Source organism: Hylobates moloch, unplaced genomic scaffold (genome assembly GCF_009828535.3).
Source record: "Hylobates moloch isolate HMO894 unplaced genomic scaffold, HMol_V3 SCAFFOLD_23, whole genome shotgun sequence".
NCBI classification, from domain to species: Eukaryota; Metazoa; Chordata; class Mammalia; order Primates; family Hylobatidae; genus Hylobates; species Hylobates moloch.
This window is the reverse complement of record NW_026652298.1, coordinates 31,626,337-31,649,478: the sequence shown is the minus strand read 5'-3', so window position 1 is coordinate 31,649,478 and position 23,142 is coordinate 31,626,337. Positions and strand designations below refer to the sequence as shown.

The window sequence follows — 23,142 nt, the reverse complement described above, 5'->3', positions numbered from 1 at the left end:
TCCAGTGAGCAAGACAGGATGGACTACAGATGCTTAAATCCCCCCAGGAAGCTCAGCCCTTGGCCCCTTTTAGAAAGAACAAGACCACAGACCTTGGGAGGGAGGGTAGTGGTTTGGCACCAGGGGCAGGGCCAGCTTGGCCCAGATAACACTCAGATTCACGGGAGAAGGGTGAGGGCTTGGCAGAGAAGGCAGGGGTCCTGGGAGGATCTGCTCACCTTTGCCAGCTGTGTCTGCAGCTTATTCTTCACATCCGTCACCTCGGAGATGCAGGCGTTGAAGGCCAGGTTGGTGTCTGTGAACTGCCTCCACATCTGATCCGACAAGGTCTGAAAGAGGCGCTCCGCCTCCTCCCGCAGCCGGATGGACTTGGCCCGAATGTTCTGAGAGTGTTTGATGTTGTCGTTACTGAACTTGGCCCAGGTCTCGGGTACGGAGATCCTGCAAAGGCACAAGGGTGAGTTGCAGCAGTCCTGGGAGACCTCAGAATCTGCGGTTTCTCCGCCTTGGCAGTCTTGGCCTCTGGGTCGGGATTATTCTCTGTCCTGTGCATTGTGGGATGCTTGGGATGTTTAGCAGCATCTCTGGCCTCTGCCCACTAGATGCCAGGAGCTCCCCAACCACCCCGTTGTGACAACCAAAAAATGGCTCCAGACACTGCCAAATGACCCTGCCAAATGGGAGGGTGCAGTCACCCCTTGTTGAGAACCACTGTCCTGATCCAATACCCTCATTTTACAGGGGAGGCAAGAGAACCCCAAAGGGAGCAGCTGGTTGGCAGAACGGCACTCAGTGGGTGGGTCAAAGAGAGGGGCTCCCGCAGAGAGCTCTTTTCCCTAACACCCAGACCACCACCACCAGAAACACGACGTGGACAAGCCAAGAAGCAGGCTTTGGGCCTGCTTCTTCACTGGGGTCCCTGAACCCCCCAACTCTGCGACGAGAATGTGGCCATGCTACTTTCACTGCCATTCATTCATGGAATATTTCTTCAACTTCCACCACATGCCAAGCATTGTTCCAGGCACTTAAGAGATAGCCATGAACAAGAACGGCAACATCCGTGTCCTCATGGCGGTTAAGTGCCAGAGGAGGGAGATTGACAGTGAGTGAGGAGATAGTTACATATTGTGTTATGTGCTGGGAAGGCATTTAGAAACTGGAGGGCTGGGCCAGCCATGCCTCTAATCCCAGCACACTGGGAGGCCGAGGCAGGCAGATCAGTTGAGCCCAGGAGTTCAAGACCAGCCTGGGCAATGTGGTGAAACCCACGTCTCTATAAAAAATGTCAAAAAAAAAAGTACCTACGTGTGGTGGTGCATGCCCGTGGTCCCAGCTACTTGGGAGGCTGAGGTGGGAGGATTGCTTGAGCCCAGGAGTTCGGGGCTGCAGTGAGCCATGATCGCACCACTGCACTCCAGCCTGGGCAACATAACAAGACCCTGTCTCAAAAGAAGCAGCAGCAGCAGGAGGATGAAAGAGACAAATGGAGTGTTGTCATTATGTGTTGGTCAGGGTTGTAAACGGGAATAGATGGAATACTCGGAAGGGTGTTCAGATCGTCTGGGATTAGAAAATACATGAAGTGCTGAATGTGATGGCTCATGGCTGTAATCCCAGCATTTTGAGAGCCCGAGGCAGGAGGATCACTTGAGGTCAGGAGTTCGAGACCAGTCTGGCCAACATGGTGAAATCCCGTATCTACTAAAAATACAAAAATTAGCCGGGTGTGGTGGCACGCACCTGCAATCCCAGCTACTCGGGAGGCTGAGGCAGGAGAATCACTTGAACTGGGAGTTGGAGATTGCAGTGAGCTGAGATCGTGCCGCTGCACTCCAATGTGGGCAACAGGGTAAGACCCTGTCCCCCCCACAAAAAAAGTAAAAAGAAAATGCACGAAGCTGTCACTATCCCAGCTGTAAAGGGCAAGAGAAAAGGAAGCAATAGGTGTTATAAAAGCCCCAGAAGAGGAGGAACCATGGTCGACCACAGTGTCTGGGAGGGAGGTAGCAGGAGAAGAAATCGTAGCCTCTCCCCTCCCACACTCTGTCTTGTGCTGTGCCCTTCCTCCTGGCTGAAACCATCTGGAAACCAAAGGACAGAGAGCCCAGGAGAGGAGGTCTGCAGGGGACAGTCTGCCACGCAGGACACACAGCGTGGCAGCTGGAGAATGGATCTGGGGAGATCAATAGACATGGATACAGGCTACATTAGCAAAGGCAGGCAGGGAAGGCCTCTCAGAGGTGGTGACACTTGAGGAACTCCTCAGTAAAGTTCTTCCTGGCAGAACATGTAAATCCCTGCAACAAGCAACCAATGGACCATGTGGAGTTTTCTCATCTGGGAAGGCTTTGAGGAACGGCATGCATTTCTTTGAGCTGCCTTCAGATCCTGGGTAACTTCTCAAGGTCTTGAGTGGCGGGATCTCGGCTCACTGCAACCTCTGTCTCCCATGTTCAAGCAATTCTCCTGCCTCAGCCTCCCACGTAGCTGGGACTACAGGTGAGCGCCACCACGCTTGGCTAATTTTTGTATCTTTAGTAGAGACGGGGTTTCAGCATGTTGGCCAGGATGGTCTGGATCTCTTGACCTCGTGATTCGCCCACCTCGGCCTCCGAAAGTGCTGGAATTATGGCCCGGGGCCACCGCGCTCGGCCTCTTTTCAGACATTTTAAAGCACACTGAGGTTGCATGGTGCATAGAAAGTTTTAAAAATCATATAGTGTGTGTGATTGTTTTGCCTGGCTTTTGCAGGAGTTAAAAATCAAGCAATAAACAGGCATCTCGGGCTTCTGGAGATAGGAGTGGCACTAAGTCAGGTTCAGAGCTTTCATCCAACCGAGACCTGAGGCTCAGAGAGTGAAGCATCTTGTTCAAGGCCGCACAACAACACCCCATCCCAGGACACTGAAGAAAGAGGAGATGATAAGGACAGCAGAGAGAAACATGCAGATTTACTTTGAGTGTCTCTGTTGCCTCTGAATGGGGGGACAGTGTCAATGTCATAAACAGCAACCTCTAAGCCCTTGTCCTCCCCTGCAGCAGACAGCTGAGCTCCCCAGAGAAAATAACCCGCTTAATCACATTCTCTCTGGGGAGGAATTTGCCAAAGACAGTCTGCTCCTCAGCAGGCAGTGTGTCTCAGTAGGGGGAAGTGCTTTCTGGAGTCTTCGTCCTCTAAAGATGGAGAGGACAGCTGCCTTTGCTGGAGAGGCAGGAAGGCACCATTGGTAAAACACACAGGCTCAGTATTCAATGTAGATTGAGAATCACAGCTCTGCCATTTGCTGTGTGAGCTTGAGCCAATCCACACACCTCTCCGAGTCTTAGTTTCCTCATTGTAAAATGGAGATAATAATGGCACCAACCCCCAGGGTTGCTGAGTGTTTAAATGTGAAGTCCTTATCATGGCACTGGACAGAGTAAGCGCCCCAAAAATGTTTATTATTCATGAGATGTTGCATATGAAACTGTCAGCACAATTTCTAGCACATAGCCAACACCAGGTAAAAGGTGTCTCTTCCTGGCCAACATGGTGAAACCTCGTCTCTACTAAAAATACAAAAATTAGCTGGGCATGGTGGCACGCGCCTGCAGTCCCAGTTACTCGGGAGGCTGAGGCAGGAGAATCACTTGAACCTGGGAGGCAGAGGTTGCAGTGAGCCGAGATCATGCCACTACACTCTGGCCTGGTGACAGAGGGAGACTCTGTCTAAAAAAAAAAAAAAAAAAAAAAAAGTGTCTACTGCCATCATCATCATCATCATCATCATCGTTAATCCATGGTAACGAGAACTGCAGTGAATAGAGATACCGCAATTCAGACAGTCACCAAACATCTTCTTTCATCCGCCCAGACACAGCCCTGCTTTAAGAACACCCCAAGGCCAGGCGTGGTGGCTCACACCTGTAATCCCAGCACTTTGGGAGGCCGAGGCAGGTATACTACCTAAGGTCAGGAGTTTGAGACCAGCCTGACCAACATGCAGAAACCCCATCTCTATCAAAAATACAAAAAATTTACCTGGGCGTGGTGGCACATGCCTGTAATCCCAGCTACTCTGGAGACTGAGGCAGGAACATCGCTTGAACTCAGGAGATGGAGGCTGTGGTGAGCCGAGATCGCACCATTGCCCTCCAGCCTGGGCAACAAGAGCGAAACTCCGTCTCAAATAAATAAATAAATAAATAAGAAAACCACAAATGCAAAGCCCCAAGCTCGCACATCTGGGGAGCCATCAGTTGCCACAAGCGGCAGCTCTCTTCTCCAGATGGAGTCTCTAGATGGGGGACTTTAAGTAGCGGGTCCCTCCTGGGTGTGGAAATTGGAGGCTCCGGGGCTGCCAGGTTTCTGGAGAGGAATCTGTTTGGGAAGAGAGACCCTCTGGACTCCCTGTGCAGATGAGGGGGGCCAAGCCCCCAAAGTCCTGCTCACCTTGCCAGTGCCATGGAGGAGAGCACCTTGTGAGGAAGAGGAGGAAAGTCCCCAGGAGTTGTCATTACCTGAAGTCCCAAAGGGTCACCTCAGCACTTCGACATTTGTAAGATCCAGAAGGTGACCCCAGGCTTGGGCCAAGGAGACTGCCAAGGAACACTTTCCTTCTCGCTTCCCTTCCTCCCCTCCTGTGGTTCCTCTTTCCCTCCCTTCCTCCTTTCATTCATTCTTTTATTCAATAAAAATTTATTGCATACCAACATGTGCCAAGCACAATTCTATGTGCTAGGGATTTTTTTTTTTTAACAGAAGAAGGCGGAACTAAGATAGATTCCACCCTCTTTCTCATCCTGAGCATCTCTCAGACCTCATGCTACCAACTGGGAAGCATGTTTTCATTCTGCATAAAATCTCACAATGCTGTGATATGCCCACGACCATGACAGGCTCACAGAAGGCACCACCTCACAGCTGCTGTGACGAGAAAATGAGGTCACACAGTAAGCACTTGAGAAATGTTGGCTGTTACTATTCTATACTAGGCTCTGTGCTTAAAACTTCACACACCCCCTTTTTCATACTCACAGCAGCCCTGGGAAGTGGGTACTAATTTTCTCCCAGTGGTATAGATTCAGAAATGGCCCAAAGAAATGAAGTGACTTGCTCAGTGTTAGCATAGAGGCTGGGATTTGAAGCCAGGCCGCCTGGCTCCAGATTCCACTCTCTCTCTCTCTCTCTTTCTCTCTGGCTGGTCTGGAAAACTCCTGGAACTCCTGGCCTCAGGCAATCCTCCCTCGGCCTCCCAAAGGGCTGGGATTACAGGGGTAAGCCACCAAGCCTGGCCAGGCAAGAATTCACCCTGTTAAACCACTACCGGCACCAGATGACCCCAGTTGGTCTCCCTGCCAAGCTTGTCACTTGTTTTGGAATTTTTTTTTTTTTTTTGGTGAAACTGCTGGGTGGCAGTGGCTGTGCGACCCTCACTAAGCCAATGGCATGCTCTCTCTTCCTGAAATTTGGATCTTGAACAGTGGGGCAAGGATGCGAAGATGAAGGCGCTCTGACCACACAGCTCCCACTGCCACAACCTTTCCTTCCAGCCTTCCCCTTGAGTTTGTGGCTCCCCCATAGCCCCTCCGGTAAATTCCATTTTGTCTTAAGTTAACTCGAATTGGATTCTGCCGCCTGCACTAGAGGATCCCCGTTCAACCTCACCACTTCCCACTTAACTGGTGCACGATGCCCCTTCGCCATTCGTTGGCAGGAGCAGAAAGGATGGGGAGGGGGAGTCTGAAACTTACGTGCCATCAATTTTCTCCATGCCGTGGAAGAAGCTGATGCAGTCTGATGTATTTCTCAGGTTAAAGCACTTCTCATCGATGCACTGGGCCAACCTTTTGTCCTCGAGGTCCTTCTCCAGTGCGTGCTGAGCATCTCGGTTATCTCTGCAGGGAGAAAGGAGTCATTCCCGGTCTGTGCAACTGCCCAGAGTTCCCAGCCTGGGCCACACAGCAGGTGTGTGTTGCAAGCCCTGGACTCCCAGGAAGCCACCCAGTAGCTTCTCAGTCCTCTTCCCACCTCGGTGCCCCACCACATACCCAGAGGCTCCCCCCAATCCAAAAAGATTTGTCCTTTATTCTTTCTTTCTTCCTTTTTTTTCAGACAGAGTCTCACTCTGTCACCCAGGTTGGAGTGCAGTGGTGCAGTCATGGCTCACTGCAGCCTTGACCTCCCAGGCTCAAGCACTCTTCCCACCTCAGCCTCCTGAGTAGCTGGGACTACAGGCACAGGCCACCAAGCCCAACTAACTTTTTAAATATTTTGTAGACATGGTCTTGCTGTGTTGCGCAGGCTGGTCTTGAACTCCTAGGCTCAAGTGATCCTCCTGCCTCAGTTTCCCAAAGTGTTGAGATTATAGGCATAAGCCACCACACCCGGCCCCTGTTGTCCTTTAGAAGAAGGATGGGTACGTATTTACTGTAAAGTGTTGCATGATAAATATTTTAGGCTTTGTGGGTCATATGGTCTCTGTTGCAATTACTCAACTGTGCATGAGAGCAGTGACAGATATGTAAAAATGGATGTGGCTTCATCTCAATACAACTTTATTTACAAAAACAGATGGTGGGCCAGATTTGTCCCTCCAGCTGTAGCTTACTGACCTAATTTTGAAGATATCAACCCACACTTTGGACAAAGCCTGATACAAGTCAAATCACTTTGTAAATCAATCATTGTGTCTGACCCTATGCTGGGCACCAAGGGATGAGACGCGAATAAGACGATCTAGTCACTGCCTTCAAGTTGCTCACAGATTTGTGTGAACAAATACAAAAAAAAATATATATATATATATATATACATATAGAACAGAATGGTAAAGGCATTGTGCAGGTTTGAAAATATGAAATAACACAGAGAAGGAAACCATTAACTGAGGGTGAGAGGGTGGTCAGGGAAGGCTTTCCAAGGAGGTGTCTGAGCTGGGTTTTCACAATAAATAGGAGTAGACCTTATGGGGGGAATTGCTGCTGGGGGAATAAGAATTCCAAACCGAGAACATCACACGTGCCAACACAGAGAAGCTAGAAACACCAGATGTTTAGGGACCTCAGGATCAGGAACTGGGTAGAGTCAGGGGCTAGGTGAAGACAGGGACTAGGTGAAGACAGGGATTGGGGGGGTTCAGGGACTGGGTGGGCTCGGGGGCTAGGTGAAGACAGGAATTGGGTAGGGTTGGGGCTGGCTGGGGTCAGAGACTGGGCTGAGGTAAAGAGAGGACAATGGATCAGGGCCAGGGCTTAAGCCAGGAGGGCTGGTTGGTATCTTGGCTAAGAAGCTTAGACTTAAAGATTACTGCCAAATTCCAGACATTTGAGAACCACTTCCATGATTCTTGTCAAATACCAAACTCTACTATTTACTTATTTTTCCTTTTTAAAATCACTTTTAATTAATTAATTAATTTTTCTGAGACGGAGCTTCCCTCTTGTCGCTTAGGCTGGAGTGCAGTGGCACGATCTCAGCTCACTGCAACCTCCGCCTCCTAGGTTCGAGGGGTTCTCCTACTTCAGTCTCCCTAGTAGCTGGGATTACAGGCACCCGCCACCACTCCTGGCTGAAATTTGTATTTTTTTAGTAGAGACGGGGTTTCATCATGTTGGCCAGGCTGGTCTTGAACTCCTGACCTCAGGCGATCCGCCTGCCTTGGCCTCCCAAAGTGCTGAGATTATAGGCGTGAGCCACCGCACCTGGCCTAAAATCACTTTAAAAATGTAAATAAATGTATGATAAAAGGAAAATTTACATCCCCATCTTTAAAGAAAAACCCATCACCCTTTCCATTAATAGAAGGTCACCTCAGACCTAAATATTAATACTAACTAGGCGCTCACTAAATCCTAGCTAGAATGTATTTCTTCCAGAAGGTTCTAAGCCTGGACCTTTTTCTGTTTCCCTGTTGGCTGAAAAAAGAGAGATCAGTTGATGTTACAGACACATAAGCAGCAGCTGAAACTTTTGCCTTGGAGTGTTTAGAAGAATTGTAAGAGTAGAGAAGGGAGTAACTTCCGTTAAGTGACGGTATGTCAGACACCAGCTAAACCGAGTGTCTCTATCTGTTCTCTATCTGTCTCTCTGTCTTTCTCTCTCTCTCCCTCCTTTCTTGTGTCTGTGTCTCTGTCTCTCTAACCTTTGTCTCTTTCTTGGTTTCTCTCTGTCTGAGCCTCTGTGTGTCTCTCTGAGTCTCTCCCTCCCTCCCCTCCATCTGTATCTTTTTTTTTTTTTTTTTCTGCTGTGGATGTTGGTTGCGGGTGAGGGGTTTCCAGCAGGCCAGGAGCCAGGAAGTAAAATCCTCACAGTGGTGGGGGTTCCCACCTGTCGGGAAGCTCGGGTCATGTCGGAGCAGGAGGAACCCCTGTCCTGGGGCCCTTGGCGTTTCCAAATTGGCAGAGACCTGGAGAAATGGGTCCTGTCCTGCCTAATAGCTGGAATGTGAAGCGATGCCAGGATGTGGAAAGTAAACATGTCAGAGAATTAGAGGGAAACCTGGGGGCCTCAGAGTCCAGCGTGTCCAGCTTCCTGGCCCTTGTCATGAGGCCTGGGGAAAGAGGAGGCAGTCCTGTCCTCCCTACTTGGCCCATAACCAAGGGCCAGACCAGTGCCAAGCTCACCCTGCTGTCAGCCCACAAGGAAAAGCCCAAACGTGGCTCCTTCTCTGTCAGGAAGAGCCTTTTCTCACCTGGTGAGGCGAGGACACCGCCCTGCTCAGATGCGGGCCTCAGGCTTCACAGAAAACCATGAGCCAACAGCCTGGTATTGGCCACCTGAGCAGGTCAGCAGCAGAACTTCCCCAAGGGGGTGAGGACACACCAGACTCTGCCTGACTAACGAGGCTCTGGCTGGCTCGGTTAATTAGTATAATCCCAATCCCTCTGGCAGCACAAGCGGTGAGATGGCAGGAGTCATCTGACACACAGCCACTGCCCAGCGACAAACAGCCTCCATCCAGGGTGGCTCAGCCTCCAGTCTCCACAAAGTGAAACGCTGCCCTGACATGCTCTCATCCTCTTCCTCACTCACTCTGTGCTTGCTTTCTCTCTTGCTGTCTGCCTCAGTTGCTCTCATCTCTCTCTGTCTCTATCCAAGCTCAAGCATCTCCCTCTCTCTTTCTGTCTCTCTCTCTCTCTCTCTTTTTTTTTTTTTTTTTGAGACAGTCTTGCTCTGTGGCCTGAGCTGGAGTGCAGTGGCACGATCTTGGCTCACTGCAACCTCTGCCTCCTGGGTTCAAGCAATTCTCCTGCCTCAGCCCCCCGAGTGGCTAGGATTAGAGACATGTGTCACCACCCAGCTAATTTTGTATTTTTAGTAGAGAGGGGGTTTCACCATTTTGGCCAGCCTGGTCTCGAACTCCTGACCACAAGTGATCCACCCACCTCGGCCTCTCAAAGTGCTGGGATTACAGGCGTGAGCCGCCGCGCCCAGCCTCTTTTCCTCTTTCTCCATATCTGTCTCTCTCCATCTCTTTGCCTTTCTCTGTCTCTATCTCATCTCTTGCCAGATATTTCTGGCATATCTGACTCTGTGCCTCTCTGTCCCTCTGTCTCCCTACTCCCCACTCCTGTCTCTGTTTATCTCTTCATGTCTCTCTGTCTCTTTTGATGTCAGTGCTCATCTCTGTCTCTGTGTCTCTCAGTCTCTGGGACTGTCTCCATCTGTCTCAGTCTTCCTGGTTCTCCCAGATCCCCCCACCTCTGGTTGCATCATCTGGGGTTGCACAAGCAGCCTCCTGATCCCACTCTCAGGATTTCTCCTCTGAGGTCCAGCTCCCCACTTCAAGTCTGGCATTGGTTCACTCTGCCGGCTCAAACTATCCCATCTCCCAAAAGTCAGCCCTCCTGTCCCCACCAGCGCCACAGTTTGTCACATCCCATGGCAGCTACAAATGGAAAACCATTCTCTCTTGCCATAAATAGATCACAAAAATAACTAGAAGAAAGAACAGAATAGAGAGCCCAGAAATAAATCCAGCATTTACAGTCAATTGATTTTCAGCAAAGATGCCAAGAACATACAAGGGAGAAAGGACAGCCTCTTCAATAAATGGTATTGACGCAAGTGGAAATGTACATGCTGAAGATTAAGTTAGAGCCCTATCTCACACTGTAGACAAAAACCAACTCAAAATAGATTAAAGATTAGCTGGGCATGGTGGCAGGCACATGTAACCCCAGCTACTCAGGAGGCCGAGGCAGGAGAATCACGTGAACCCGGGAGGAAGAGGTTGCAGTGAGCCGATATTGCACCACTGCACTCCAGCCTGGGTGACAGAGGGAGACTCCATCTCAAAAAAAAAAAAAAAAAAAAATAGATTAAAGACTAAAATGTAACACCTGAAACTGTAAAACTACTAGAAGAAAACATAAGGGAAAAGTTCCATGACATTGGTCTCGACAATGACCCCAATAGCACAGGAAATCAAAGCAAAAGTAGACAAATGAGATTACATCAAACTAAAAAGCTTCTGCACAGCAAATGAAACAATCAAGAGAGTGAAGAGACAACCTAAGACATGGGAGAAAATATTTGCAAACTATACTTCTGATGAGGGGTTACTATCCAAAATATGTAAGGAACTCAGACAACTCAATACCAAGAAAACAACCCAGTTTTAAAATGGGCAAAGTTATTGCAGCACAATTTAAAATAGCCAAGATATGAAATCAACCTAAGTATCTCATAACAGATGAATGGATAAAGAAAAGGTGGCATTTATACACAACAGAGTACTACTCAGCCTTAAAAAAAGAAGAAAATCCTGTCATTTGTGACAACATGGATCAGCCTATAGTACATAATGTAAAGTGAAATAAGTCAAGCACAGAAAGACAAATATCTCATGATCTCACATATATGTGGAATCTAAAACAAGCGAACTAATAAAAGCACCGAGTAGAATGGTGGTTACCGGAGGCTGGGGGTGGGGTATTGGGGAGATGTTGGTCAAAGGGTACAAATTTCAGTTCGTCAGGAGGAATAAGTTCCAGAGTCTTGGTGACCATAGTTAATAACAATGTACTGTGTTCTTGAAGGTCACTGAGATTTTAAGTGTTCTCGTCACAAAAAATAAGCATGTGAGGTAACATATATGTTAATTAGTTCAAATTAGTTCCGTGTTTTGAAATATACATGTAATTTCAAAACATCATCTTTTATATGTATAGCCTATACCACTTTTGTCAATTAAAAACGAATAAGTAATTTAAAAAATAAGTGTAAGAAAAATGCAATAAAACAAAGACACTGGCCTGTCCCAATTCTCCCTTTGTTAAAATTTGCCTGTTTAAATAAGAATATTTAGGCCGGGCACAGTGACTCACACCTATAATCTCAGCACTCAGCACTTTGGGAGCCCGAGGTGAGCAGATCACCTGAGGTCAGGAGTTTGAGACCAGCCTGGCCAAAATGGCAAAACACTGTCTCTACTAAAAATACAAAAAATAGCTGAGTGTGGTGGTATGGGCCTGTAATCCCAGCTACTCGGGAGGCTGAGGCAGGAGAAACGCATGAATCTGGGAGGTGGAGGTTGCAGTGAGCTGAGCCTGTACCACTGCACTTCCAGCCTGGGCAGCAGAGTGAGACTTTGTCTCAAACAAATAAATAAACAAATAAATATGAACATTTAAGGGATTTTATTTACTGAATTGATTTTTATTTTATTTTTTAAGCTTTTACGGGTACATAGTAGGTGTATATATTTGTGGGGTACCTGAGATATTTTTGATACAGGCATGCAATTTGTAACAATCACATCAGGGTGACTGGGGTATCCATCCCCTCCAGCATTTATCATTTCTTTGTGTTACGAACATTCCCATTTATACTTTTAGTTATTTTTAAATGTGCAACAAATTATTGTTGACTGTAGTCACCCTATTGTGCTTAAGGTTTTTTTAAGCCGATCAATTTATAGACAAACTATAGGTAACAATAGTCCCGGTGATAGGTGGAATTGTGAGAAATTAGGACAGGGGCACACAAATTATTGAACTTCAACTCTGTTTTTGTCCTTTCAGCCATCATCCCTCCTGCTACATTTGCATCTTCTCTGTACACCTTCACCCCGATATCTTTCTAGGGGTCTCCAATGTGTCTGGCCCTGACCAAGCTCTTTGCTCTAAGGGTAGCTTTCCTGAGATGTCTTTCTCCCTAACATCCAGCTCTAACCCCTTCGGGGGATCCGAGGGCTCCTAGAGGAGGAGGTGGGTTCTGGGGCACAGCAAACCAAGATGTGTGCTCCCAGGGCTGATTTGGAAGCTGCCCGGCCCCCCTGCATCCACCCCAACTGCCCATGTGCACCAGGCAGCGGGAGGGACAGCCACTGCCAGGTTGCCAGCCTGTCCTGTGCTTTCTGTGTCTCTGTGTCAAGAGTGAATGAAGTAGAAAAACCAGCAGAGCAGCGTGCCCTGAAACAGTCAAAGGTGAGTGCCAGCTGCAGGTGGAGGTGAGGCGGCTGCTTCCAGGGGGAGCTGGTGCCAAGGGCTTCACTATGGGGCCCAAGCCCCGTAAAACTTAAGTCTCCCTTTAATTGTGAAAGGGGCCCCCAGGCTTGTCAGGATACTGGTTACATAATCTTGTAAGAACAAAAAGCTGATTTCTTTTGAAGCCTCCTGGCTCAATGCGTCCACCAGCTCCCTTGTGGAGGTGCCCAGCCACTGGCCTTGCTACCTGATACCCCCCACCCTCTGTCATCTCCCAAGGTTCAGAACTCAAATGGGGAAGCCACAGGCTAAGAGGGGCCTCAGAGAAGCCAGTTGCCTCTTGCCAGGGCTCTCGTTATAAACAAGAGCAACCAGTGACGCACGCGTTGTGACAGTCAATTGTGCACATCTCAGTAACATCATATTAGCAGCTTAAAATCAGCCACTGTGGTAGCATTTACACCAGCGAAACTGGCTGATCCTATGATCAGGACTCTTTTTTTTTTTTTCCTAGAAAGCTGGTTGTTGAACATTTACCAGCACACCACTGACCAAAAGAACCACCCAGAGACAAGTGGGCCCATCTGATTTGTCCCCCAGAAACCTGGGAGTCCTAAATAAACCCCAAGGAGAGGGAATTAAAAAAAAAAGCCCTTACCGCATCTGGGTGTCAATTCTTTGAGCTAATTTTCTCATCTGTTCTTGGCAACATTTTAGCAAATCCACTTCCTGAAATGAAAAATGTCAGAAAGAGCGGTGACTCTTTGAACCTCACAGTCTTGTCTCTCAGGCCAGGACCTCTCCCCTCCCCTCTCACTGACCACCCTCGACCCCAAGAGGTGAAATGTCAGCGTGGGGCTCCTGCCTCAATCCACGTGACCCCAGGCCCAGGCAGCTAAGGGTTGATTGTGGAGGCTCCACCTTTTTTTTCTGCCCTACTTTCTTTTTATAGACTCCCAGAATAAAAGAAAATTTAGCACCTACTATGTGCCAAGCACTCACTTATAGATTATTTTATCATTACATTAAATAGTGCATACGACGTGGTACAGCCTATGACATATAGTAGGTGCTCAATAAATACTAGCTTTTATTATTGTTATTGGTATATTATCATCATGCCCATTTTGGAGATGAAAAGACTGAGGGTCAAATAACTCCATTTCTCCCCGTTCCTAAATTGCAAACTAGGCCTCCACCCATGCTGCCTGAGCCCTCGCTTTCCACAGGGTGACATGTGTGGCTTCTGCTTCTGACAGGTAGCTCAGTAATTTCTCTGACCTGCTGGCCTTCCTGCCTCCTTCAGGGGGCTGGGCAGACCCAGAAGACGCCTTACCTGGATAAGGTTTTTCTCCACGTTGTCATGGACCAAATCAATCCCCATCCTCTTCTCTCGATGGTACAGACGCTCCAAGGCCACCTGTGGGAAGCAGCAGAAAGAGCGTATCCTTCCTGCAGCTGTATGTAGACCCTGAGCAGAAGGGACTCACATCCACCCTTGCCACAATCTGTTTCTTTCTCCCGGAAACCTGGGTGCTTCATGTGACCTCATTACTGGGCACTGGATGGGCTTCTGCCTCCCCTTCTCCCCGGATGAGAGCTGTGGGTTGCCATATGACCAGTGCGTCCGGAGATGCAAGGTCCATGTAGAGAAACCAGGATTAAGTCGCATCGCGAGAACCAATTTTGATTCCCATAATTGCATCAGCAGCCCCAAGCCTTCCCAAAATACAACAATACATAGAGTAAAACTTCATAATAATTTCAGATAAGGGACAGGCGCAGTGGCTCACACCTGTAATCCCAGCACTTTGGGAGGCTGAGGTGGGCGGATCACAAGGTCAGGAGATCGAGACCATCCTGGCTAACACGGTGAAACCCTGTCTCTACTAAAAATACAAAAAATTAGCCGGGCTTGGTGGCGGGTGCCTGTAGTCCCAGCTACTCGGGAGGCTGAAGCAGGAGAATGGTGTGAACCCAGAAGTTGGAGCTTGCAGTGAGCCAAGATCACGCCACTGCACTCCAGCCTGGGTGACAGAGCGAGACTCCGTCTCAAAAAAAAAAAAAAAAAAAAATTCAGATAAGACAGTGTTGGCTGCCATCCTCCACGTAGTTTCTCTTCTCACTTCAATTGGGGCTTGACCACTTCCTATCGTGTGCATTTGGGCAAACTGCTTAACCTCTCTGATGCTTTCCTCCTCTGCAGATGGGTGCTATACTGGTGCCTATCTCGCAGGTTCCTTGTGCAGGTGAAGTCGACTTGACAGGTGTAAATCACTGAGAACACTGCCCATAAATATTACCTGTGAATATGCACGAAAACCCCTCTTTGTAGCTCTCCCAGTGGAGGGACATTTTGGGGAAGTGGTCAGGACAACCCTGCCACCTAGCCCTGGGCCTTACAACTCTCATGCAGACCTGGGCAGAGCAGAAGAGAGGACAGGACAAGGGGCTTTTCAGGGGCGCTCCATGATAGGAAGCTGACGAACAGCAGTGATTGGCAAACCAGCCCGTGATGTCACAAAGGGCCCAGGAGCAGAAGGAAGCAGGATGTCAAAGTCTGGATGTCAGGATGCAAATGTATGTGAGAACTCAGAAATGGGAGGGGGTCACTGACCCGTGCCACACGGATTTCCGGAGCCTCTTCTGTGAGTCATGCTCTGCTGAGGTGCTGGGGATAGCACAGGGAACCAGGCTGAGAGTCCCTGCTGTCACACAGCCTGTGTTCTACTACGGGAGAGAACACCCATAAGAAACTCAGTCAGGCTGGGTGCAGTGGCTCCCTTATGCCTGTAATCTCAACACTTTGGGAAGCCAAGGTGGGAGGATTACTTAAGCTCAGCCTGGGCAGCATAGCGAGACCCCATCTATACAAAAAATTTAAAAATTAGCCAGCCATGGTGGTGCAAGCCTATAATCCCAGCTCCTCAGGAGGCTGAGGTCGAAGGACCTCTTAACTCCAGGAGGTCAACTAATGAGTCAAAATCATGCCACTGCACTCCAGCCTGGACAACAGAGCAAGACCCTGTCTCAAACAACATCAACAAACCAGGAACTCAATCGTTTCCAACTGTGTGAAGGGCCAAGAGGAAAATATTCAGGGCAAGGTGAGTGGCTGAGGAGTAACCAGCGGAGTGGTCAGGGAGGAATTTTCTAAGGAGGAGAAGGACGGTGTCATGAGAAGCAGAGATGCAGAGCTGGGTAGGAATGCACCAGAAGGGAAAACAGCAGGTGCAAAGGCCCTGAGGTCAGCAGAGAAACAGACAGGAAGCCATTGGCACTGGATTAGAGGAAGTGAGGCTGGAGCAATAGCGGGGACAGGGGTTATGGGGAGGGGTGGAGGAATTTGGGAATTAAGATGTTAATTTCTGGGGGGCCAGATGCGGTGGCTCACGCCTGTAATCCCAGCACTTTGGGAGGTCGAGGTGGGTGGATCACGAGGTCAGGAGATCGAGACCATCCTGGCTAACACAGTAAAACCCCGTCTCTACTAAAAATACAAAAAATTAGCTGGGCATGGTGGCGGGTCCCTGCAGACCCAGCTACTTGGGAGGCTGAGGCAGGAGAACGGTGTGGACCCGGGAGGTGGAGCTTGCAGTGAGCCGAGATCACGCCACTGCACTCCAGCCTTGGTGACAGAGCAAGACTCCGTCTCAAAAAAAAAAAAGGTGTTAATTTCTGGTAGGCCATCAAGGGAACCAGTGGCTGCTGTGAGAACAACTGGTTGGAAGGGAGCAGGAATTGGGAGACCAGGAAGAAGGTGGCTTACAATGCGCAGGGAGAGGTTGCCTGGACTGTGGGGGCAGCCCAGGAGATGGAATTGAGATGTTGATGGCCCCCTGCCACCACATGGCTGATCAGAGAAAACCAGATGTGACCAGGCAGAGCTGGACTTTCCAGACAGGATGGGGGAGTGAGAAGAGAGTGGGAGGACAGCAGTAGGTTTGGGATGTTGCTGTAGGGCTCTGAAAAGCCGCCCTGCCCATCCTCCTTCCCAGGGAGAATCTGGGGTTGTATGGAATTGCTCCCTGCATTCCATGGGTTTGGACATCCTAGAGTGATGGAAACCTATGCCATGTCTCCCACGGGGATCCGGAGGCAGGATCTCTCCTACAGAAACCCCTGTAGCTGCAGGAGGCTTCCAGGCAAGAGGTCCTGAGTTCCCCACACACTCCAGGGAGCAGCTGATCATCTTCCTATGTGGCCAAAGTCAGTTTCCATAGGTGCTGCTCGTTCCTCACCCAGTGTCCACTCAACCCTTTCCATGATTTTCTCCTGGATGTGGTGAGAAACATTCGCTTATCCAGACCCCTTTGCATGCAGAGAGTCCGTGTGAGTGCTGGCTAATAGGCTAAAAATGGAAACACACAATGGACCTTCTAGAAAAGACATTACCTGATAAAAAGCAATGGCACCCATTGATGCGTCTGCTCTTTGTTCTACCCTTGCCTTCCTGCCTCGAATGAGAATATCAAGAGGCCCCTGGCATGCAGGAACTTGCAGTATAAAATACGAAACCTCCTTGGGAACAGGAGGACAAAAACCACATGCTGTGTGTGGCAGAGCAGAAAGAGAGGAGTCTGGGTCCCTTCTGGCACCAAGTTGAGGCTGCAGCTGCCTGATCTGTCTCTCTCTGGAATTTTCCTTATGACAGAAAAATAAATTCCTGTTTGGCTAAACCACTATTGTGGAGTATTTGTTACTTGCAGCCAAAAGCTATCCTAACTAAGCAGGGAGATGACTGGAGGCTAGGAGACCAAGGAAGTGTTAAGAATGTCCACACTTAGTTTTTGTTTGTTTGTTTTGTTTTTTGATATGGAGTCTTGCTTTGTGGCACAGGCTGGAGTGCAGTGGTGCGATCTCAGCTCACTGCAACCTCCGCCTCCTGGGTTCAAGAGATTCTCCTGCTTCAGCCTCCCAAGTAGCTGGGATTGCAGGCATGTGCTACCATACCCAGCTAATTTTGTATTTTTAGTAGAAATGGGGTTTCATCATGTTGACCAGGCTGGTCTCGAACTCCTGACCTCAGGTGATCCACCTGCCCCAGCCTCACAAAGTGCTGGGATTACAGGCTTAAGCCACTGTGCCCAGTCACATTTCGATATTTACTCATTTATTCAGCATGTATTTATTGAATGCCTACTCTGTGCTTCACCCTGTCCTAGGCTGGGAATACATTCAAAACGTTAGTGTAAACAACACCAATCAGCCCTGACATTGGTCACTACGGACCCACACAGACATACAGGTGCCCTGCACTGAATAGCAGTCTTGAACACATCACTGACAAAGCAGGCAAAAATCTCTACCTTGATGGAGACTGTCCTGTATTCTAACATTCAATCAAGTATAGAGCATGTAAGAGGATAAGTATTACGGGGAAGAATAAGGCAGTTATGGGCCAGGTGCGGTGGCCCACGCCAGCAATCCCAGCACTCTAGGAGGTCAAGGCGGGCAGATCAGATCGAGACCAGCCTGGCCAACGTAGCGAAACACTGTCTTTACTAAAAATACAAAAATTAGCTGGCCATGGTGGTGGACGCCTGTAATCCCAGCTCCTCGGGAGGCTGAGGCAAGAGAGTCGCTTGAACCCAGGAGGCAGAAGTTGCAGTGAGCCAAGATCGAGCCACTGCACTCCAGCCTCAGTGACAGAGGGAGACTCTGGGTAATAAATAAATAAATAAATAAGGCAGTTATTTTAAGTACGTGCTTTAAGGACCAGAATGCACACATGCTCAGGCATGCATACGTATGCACACAATATTTTCATGAAACCCCTGCAACTTTGATGTAGCTTCAAGGTGAAAAGGAAGTTCTATTCAGTCCAAGAAACCCTGATTTGACTGGGATTATCCTGAATTGACTAAGACTGTATTACTGATCGTATTCGATGGTGCAGCTCAAACCGACCTGCAAGGTGCCTGCCACCTTGATCTTCAGTCAAGGGGAGTGGAATGAGGGTGCAGTATCCCCATCACACAGCCACAGCCCTGTCACCACCCCTGTACTCGCCTGCAATGGGCAGTTCACCTCACCGGCCGCGCACTCCAGACGCCTCTTGACTGTCTCCAAGTTCTGGTTCTCAGTCAGAAGCCTGTCCAGCTCATAGCTCAGCTCCGACTTCCAGAAGCCGATGTCTGACAGCCTCTGGCCCAGGTTCCAGGAGGTGCCCTCCTGCATCTGGTGCGTCAGCTGGTCCTTGTCCTGCAAGAGCCTCATGGAGTCATCCATCAGCCGGCTGGCCCACAGCCGGGAGGCCTCAGCCCCACGCACCTGCAGCTGGTTGGACTGGTCCCAGTCGTGGGTGCTATAGCGAGAGAAGAGTGCTGAGCGCAGCGCGGGCAGGACGGTGGGCGGCCGCAGGGTACTGGTGCTCTCGTCCGGGCAGGTCTGGACATTGGCTATCTTGTAGAAGAGGCTAGGCCTCTGTGAATTGAGGTAGTGGTACCCGGGCAGGTGGTAGGGCTGACAGCACTCCTGGATCACTGGCGCCTGTACAGCTGGCAGTGAGGTCAAGCCACAGCATTTCCTGGGACCACAGTAACTGGTGGTCTGAGTGGTCCCAAGAAACTCCATCCTCCCTCATGAACCACACTCGGGAAAAACTCTGCTCAAGGAGCCCAAGGCATCACCAGGAAAGGCGAAAGTGCTTCTCTTGGGGACTAGCAGAACCTCTATGACTCAGCATTGGTGTCATAAAGCCTGGGGAGAGGGACTCTTAGCGGGGCCTTTGCTCACTTACAGGCCAGCTGGGGCCATATTGTCCAAAACAAAAAGACAAAAACAATAATTGGCAAAGTGAATGTGAATTTCATAATCCCCAGATTCGGTTGCAAGAAGTGACATTTTATCTTCCTATTACAACTGGGCGGGAGGGAAGTTAATGTAGTTTAGCCAGTGAATTCAATCAGCTTAGGGACAATTTGGTCAAAGCGAGTTGTTTTCTTTCTTTCTTTGTCCCCAACATGGCATCAAAACGGTCCATCTGAGGTGAGGCATGGTAGCTCATGCCTGTCATCTCAGCAATTTGGAAGGCTGTGGCCAGAGGATCACTCAAGTACAGGAGTTACTAGTATAGGAGACTAGCCTGGGCAACTTATTGAGACCCCATCTCTACAAAAGAATTTTAAAACAAGCTGGGCACAGTGGCTGGCACCTGTGGTCCCAGCTACTCAGGAGACTGAGGCAGGAGGATGGCTTGAGTCCAGGAGGTGGAGGCTGCAGTGAGCTGTGATCGCACCACTACACTCCAGCCTGGGTGGCAGAGCAAGACTGTCTCCAATAAAAAAAGAAGGTTCATTGGTACCATGGAATACCACTCAGCAATACTACTCAAAACAGCACAAATGAATCTCAAATTTTAAGCTATGTGGAAGCAGCTAGGCTCAAAAGATGACACTGTGTATTAGTCCATGTATATGACATTCTGGAAAAGACAAATCCATATGGACAGAGGACAGGCCAGTGGTTGCCAGGGTCTAGAGGTTGGGGGACAGTTGTTGACTCCAAAGGAGCACAAGAAAATTGGGAGGGGCGAGACAGTATGTTCTAGATCTTAATTGTGTTGGTTACACATTTAGTGGAAACCCATAGAAGTTCCCAATAAAAAGAGTAAAATTTACTGTACATCAATTATACTTCAGTAAATCTGATTTTTAAAAATAGAGGGAGGGATCTTGAGCATCAGGAGGCAGAGACCATGTCTATTTTGCTCATCATTAAATTCCTGGCATCCAGCACACTATTGAATGAGTGAATGAATGGGTATCTAAAATGAGAGCTTTCTTGTTCCAGAAAAGTTATTAACTCTATATTCTATAACAATTTTTTGTTTTCAGAGAGACAGTCTTGCTCTGTTGCCCAGGCTGGAGTGCAGTTGCATGATCGTAGCTTACTGCAGCCTGAAACCCTTGGGCTCAAGTGATCCTCCTGCCTCAGCCTCCTGAGTAACTGTGACTACAGATGCATGCCTTCATGCCTGGCTAATTTTTTTTTTTTTTTTTTTGTAGAGATGGGGGTCTGTCTATGTTGCCCAGCCTGGTCTCAAACTCCTGGCCTCAAGCGATCCTCCTGTCTTGGCCTCCCAAAGTGCTGGGATTACAGGCATAAGCCCCCCACCCCCACCCTACCACCACCACTCAGCCTATAACAATATTTTAATTACACCAAGAAACTTTCCTCCCTCTTTGGCTGGTGAGAGTAGCAACAAAGTGACAAGGCACAGAACAAGAGCAGTGCTTGATTTGTGGCGCTTCTTTCTGCTGTTGAACTGGGAAAGAGATGAATCTAACTCTCAAATGGTCTTTGTTAGTAGAGTATGATGTTCAATAGCAATTTTCCCCCAATCGCCTAAAATCAGGAGTGGGTATGAGAGGACCAAGGCAGCAAAAGTGAAGATAAATAACATTTAGTAAGCACCTTCAATGTTCTTGTGCTTTACATACACTCATTTATTTCATTTCCACAGAAAACCTTTAAGGAAGGCTTCACACCCACATCTTGTAGTGTGAGATCAGAAAAGCAAGTGGGCCCTGGTCCTCCCGACGTTCACAACTCTTACCTCTCAGGATCTTCTAAGATGAGACGTCACATACAGGAGGGGCCTGCACACAGAAGGCAGCCAAGAAATGGACGAAAAAGATTAGCGTATTTTTTAAAGCACTAAATGGTTATGGTAAAATATTATTTTGGAGGAAGTGTAGGGGGAGGCGAGGGGAAAAAAGGTTTTTTGTGTAACATCGACAAGTATAAAGTGAAATTTAGGGTTTCTCATCATCCTTGGCTTCTTGTAGCTTCCTCAGATATAACTAGTATTATCAGATTTTTCCAGAGATAATTCATACATATATAGTATATACCTAGATAATATCATATATAACACACTATGATATTAATAAAATCTCTAAAATATTTATAATAATATCAAGTGTTAACACACAGTGTTACCACACTATGATGTTAACAAATATCCATGATATTTATAATATCTAGTGTTAACACAATGTGATATTAGTAAACTAACTCATCTACAAATTCTAGTGTTAACACACTGTGATATTAATAAAATACCTATATTTATAATATCTAGTGCTAACACATGGTGTAACACACAATTATATTAATAAAATCTCTATATTTATAATATCTAGTGTTAACACACTAAATCAATAAAATATCTATATTTATAATATCTAGTGTTAACACACTATGATATTAACAAACTATCTATATTTATAATATCTAGTATTTACAGTGTTAACACACTATGATATTAAGAAAATATCTTTATATTTATCACATCTAGTCATAACACACTGTGATATTAAGAAAATATGTATGATTTTTACATGACCTTGTGTTAACATACAGTGTAAACACACTGTGATATTCATAAAATAGCTATGATAAATATAATATCTAGTGTTAGCAAACAGGGTTAATACATTATGATATTAATAAAATATCTGATATTTATAATATCTAAAGTTAGCACACTGTGCTAACACTATAATATTCATAAAATATCTACAATATTTATAATAACTAATGTAAACACACAATGATTAATAAAATATCTATGATAGTTATAATATCTAGTGTTAACACACTATAATATTAAAAATATCTATGATATTGAAAATATCTAGTGTTAAAACATTAAGATATTAATAAAATATCTGATATTTATAGTAGCTAGTGTTAATACACACTGTTAACACACTATGATATTAATAAAATATCCATGATATTTATAATATATAGTCTTAACACACAGGGTTAACACACTATGCTATTAATAAAATATCTACAACATTTATAATATTTAGTGTTAATGCAGTATGATACTAATAAAATATATATGGTATTTATAATATCAAATGTTAACACACTATGCTATTAATAAAATATCCATATTTCTAATATCTAGTGTAAAAACACAATGATATTAATAAAATATGCATAATATAATATTCAGAAATTAATTCATGGATATTAATAAGATAGCCATGATAATTATAATATCTAGAGGTAACACAGTATGATATTAATAAACTATCCAAGACATTTATAATATCTAGTGCTAAAACACTATAATATTAATAAAATATCTATGGCACTTGTAATATTTAGTGTTAACACACTATGATATTAATAAAATATCTATGATATGTGTAATATCTAGTGTTAAAATACTATGATATTAATAAAATATCTATGACATTTATAATATCTACTGTTTACACACAGTGTTAACACACTATGACATTAATAAAATTTCCATATTTATAATATCTAGTGTTAACACACTATGATATTAATAAAATATCCAGTGTTAACACGCTATGGTATTAATAAAATATCCATGATATTTATACTATCTAGTATTAACACATGTGATACTAGTAATATATCTATAATATTCATAATATCTAATGTTATCACAGGGTGCTAACACACTATGCCATTAAGAAAGTATCCATGATATTTATAATATCTAGTGTTAACACACTAGGATATTAATGAAATATCCATAATATCGCACCCCCTGTGACATTAGGAGTAATATCTCACTAGGATATTAAGAATAATATCACAGGGTGTACACACATGGTATAAACCCCCTGTGACATTAGCAGTGATATCTCCCTAGGATATTAGGAATAATATCACAGGGTGTACACATGGTGTACACTTTCTGTGACATTAGGAGTAATATCTCCCTAGGAT

General features: G+C 46.7%; 1 protein-coding gene and 1 long non-coding RNA gene across 2 annotated transcripts in view; one reads left to right on the top strand and one right to left on the bottom strand.

Moving 5' to 3' along the window:
• Positions 1-19,029, bottom strand: part of TEKT5 (tektin 5) — a 61,216-nt gene extending 42,187 nt beyond the window's left edge. The window contains exons 1-5 of the mRNA XM_032145442.2: positions 18,427-19,029; positions 13,751-13,834; positions 13,073-13,143; positions 5,737-5,880; positions 219-441 (exon numbers count right to left, since the gene is read on the bottom strand). Coding sequence (XP_032001333.2) covers positions 219-441; positions 5,737-5,880; positions 13,073-13,143; positions 13,751-13,834; positions 18,427-18,990 — 1,086 coding nt within the window. The 5' untranslated portion in view covers positions 18,991-19,029. The remainder of the gene's footprint in view (positions 1-218; positions 442-5,736; positions 5,881-13,072; positions 13,144-13,750; positions 13,835-18,426) is intronic.
• LOC131382379 (uncharacterized) lies at positions 14,952-21,101 on the top strand. Its single transcript, XR_009211805.1, has 3 exons — positions 14,952-15,062; positions 15,419-15,521; positions 20,882-21,101. It is a non-coding gene; the product is annotated as an uncharacterized LOC131382379 (long non-coding RNA).
• The last annotated feature ends 2,041 nt before the right edge of the window (positions 21,102-23,142 follow it).